General features: G+C 35.7%; 1 protein-coding gene across 1 annotated transcript; it reads left to right on the top strand.

Moving 5' to 3' along the window:
• Positions 1-1,521: 1,521 nt before the first annotated feature.
• LOC137656447 (uncharacterized) lies at positions 1,522-1,845 on the top strand. Its single transcript, XM_068390624.1, has one exon. It carries the CDS (start codon positions 1,522-1,524, stop codon positions 1,843-1,845), a length of 324 nt encoding a protein of 107 aa, XP_068246725.1.
• Positions 1,846-2,212: the final 367 nt, after the last annotated feature.

The following is a 2,212-nucleotide window of genomic DNA, read 5'->3' as shown; positions in this document are numbered from 1 at the left end:
GCCGGGTGGTGATTCGAACCACCACCTGTAACACGTGGTTATTTTAATGAACATATATTACAAGCACACGTGATTTTAATTAATGTAAATATCACCCACGAAATGCATTTAATTACCGAATTCTATCTTGGGAATACATATCCACTTGGAATTCATTTTATAGTAACAGCTTCTGGCCGGGTGGTGATTCGAACCACCACCTGTAACACGGGGTTTATTTTAATGAACATATATTACAAGCACACGTGATTTTAATTAATCTAAATATCACCCACGAAATGCATTTAATACCGAATTCTATCTTGGGAATACATATCCACTTGGAATTCATTTAATGGTAACAGCTTCTGGCCGGGTGGTGATTCGAACCACCACCTGTAACACGTGGTTATTTTAATGAACATATATCACAAGCACACGTGATTTTAATTAATGTAAATATCACCCACGAAATGCATTTAATACCGAATTCTATCTTGGGAATACATATCCACTTGGAATTCATTTTATGGTAACAGCTTCTGGCCGGGTTACAGGTGGTGATTCGAATCACCACCCGGCCAGAAGCTGTTACCATAAAATGAATTCCAAGTGGATATGTATTCCCAAGATAGAATTCGGTAATAAATGCATTTCGTGGGTGATATTTACATTAATTAAAATCACGTGTGCTTGTGATATATGTTCATTAAAATAACCACGTGTTACAGGTGGTGGTTCGAATCACCACCCGGCCAGAAGCTATTACCATAAAATGAATTCCAAGTGGATATGTATTCCCAAGATAGAATTCGGTATTAAATGCATTTCGTGGGTGATATTTACATTAATTAAAATCACGTGTGCTTGTGATATATGTTCATTAAAATAACCACGTGTTACAGGTGGTGGTTCGAATCACCACCCGGCCAGAAGCTGTTACCATAAAATGAATTCCAAGTGGATATGTATTCCCAAGGTAGAATTCGGTATTAAATGCATTTCGTGGGTGATATTTACATTAATTAAAATCACGTGTGCTAATTATTAATTATTGTGAAATATTGCCAATGGTTGTTCAGACAAATAAGGGTCTCCAGTTGCTAGGAAATCAGTTTGGGTTCAGCATACTTGGTAGACATGATGAAATTATCAATCAAGTTAATACTAGTAATCATGTGTTTTTGAGAATTCATAAACTTTCAAGTTCAGTAAATACTAATGAAATCAATATTGACCCAACAGAAATCTAAAGGATCAGTTAAATAAATTTTTTGTCTTAGAAGAAATAGGAATAGGTGAAATCCACAATGTATTAAATGTATGTGCAAACGTTGTCCTTGACCTAATTATATAAGTTTGAAATAAGAAAAAAAAATAAATTGATTGTGAAGGATTAACGTATGGCGAGAAACAGAAATGCTGGTTTGTAAGGTATCCTTGGATAAGAGATCCAAGTCAATTGAAAAATAACATAAAGGTATCAAATGCCAGGTTAAGAACTGCAGAGTATAGATTAAGGAAACATGGGAATGAGTATGAATGAAACATCAGAAAGAGATTGGAGATATGGTTAGAAGGGGAGTAGCTAGGAAATTAACTAATAAGGAGATTCAAGAATACAACAGCCCCATTCACTACATTCATCATCATGAGGTGTTGAAGACAGAATCTAGTTCAACCCCAGTGCGCATTGTCTTCAATTCTTCAGCATCCTATATGGGACAGAGGTTATATGATTTTTCGGCTGAGGGGCTTGATATTTTGAACAGTTTGATGGGAGTGTTGTGTAGATTTAGGCAAGTTAATATAGCCATAGTGGGTGACATAGCAAAGATGTACCATACTGTAAACTCCGCACACTAGATGAACATACACATAGATTTGTATGGAGGGACTTTGATGATAGTAAGCCACCTGATCAGTATGTTCTCACCACATTAACATTTGGAGATAGGCCCAGTGGTACTATAGCTATGGTAGCTTTGAGACATACAGTAGAACAATTCGGTATAGAATCCCCGGATGTGCAAGATATGATTCTTAATAATATATATGTAGAAGATATACTGTATTTTACTGAAGCCATTGAAAACGTAATCAAATTAATACAGGATAGTGAAAGGGTATTGTCGCTGGGAAGTTTCAGAATAAAGCACTGGATAGTCAGCAGGCATTGTGAAAACTGCAATATAAGAATAGTAAAATCTGATAGTGAGAAAATCTTAGGTTT

Source organism: Palaemon carinicauda, chromosome 17, assembly GCF_036898095.1.
Source record: "Palaemon carinicauda isolate YSFRI2023 chromosome 17, ASM3689809v2, whole genome shotgun sequence".
Taxonomy (NCBI): Eukaryota; Metazoa; Arthropoda; class Malacostraca; order Decapoda; family Palaemonidae; genus Palaemon; species Palaemon carinicauda.
The sequence above is the reverse complement of the archived record's forward strand: the minus strand, read 5'-3'. Positions and strand labels throughout refer to the sequence as shown.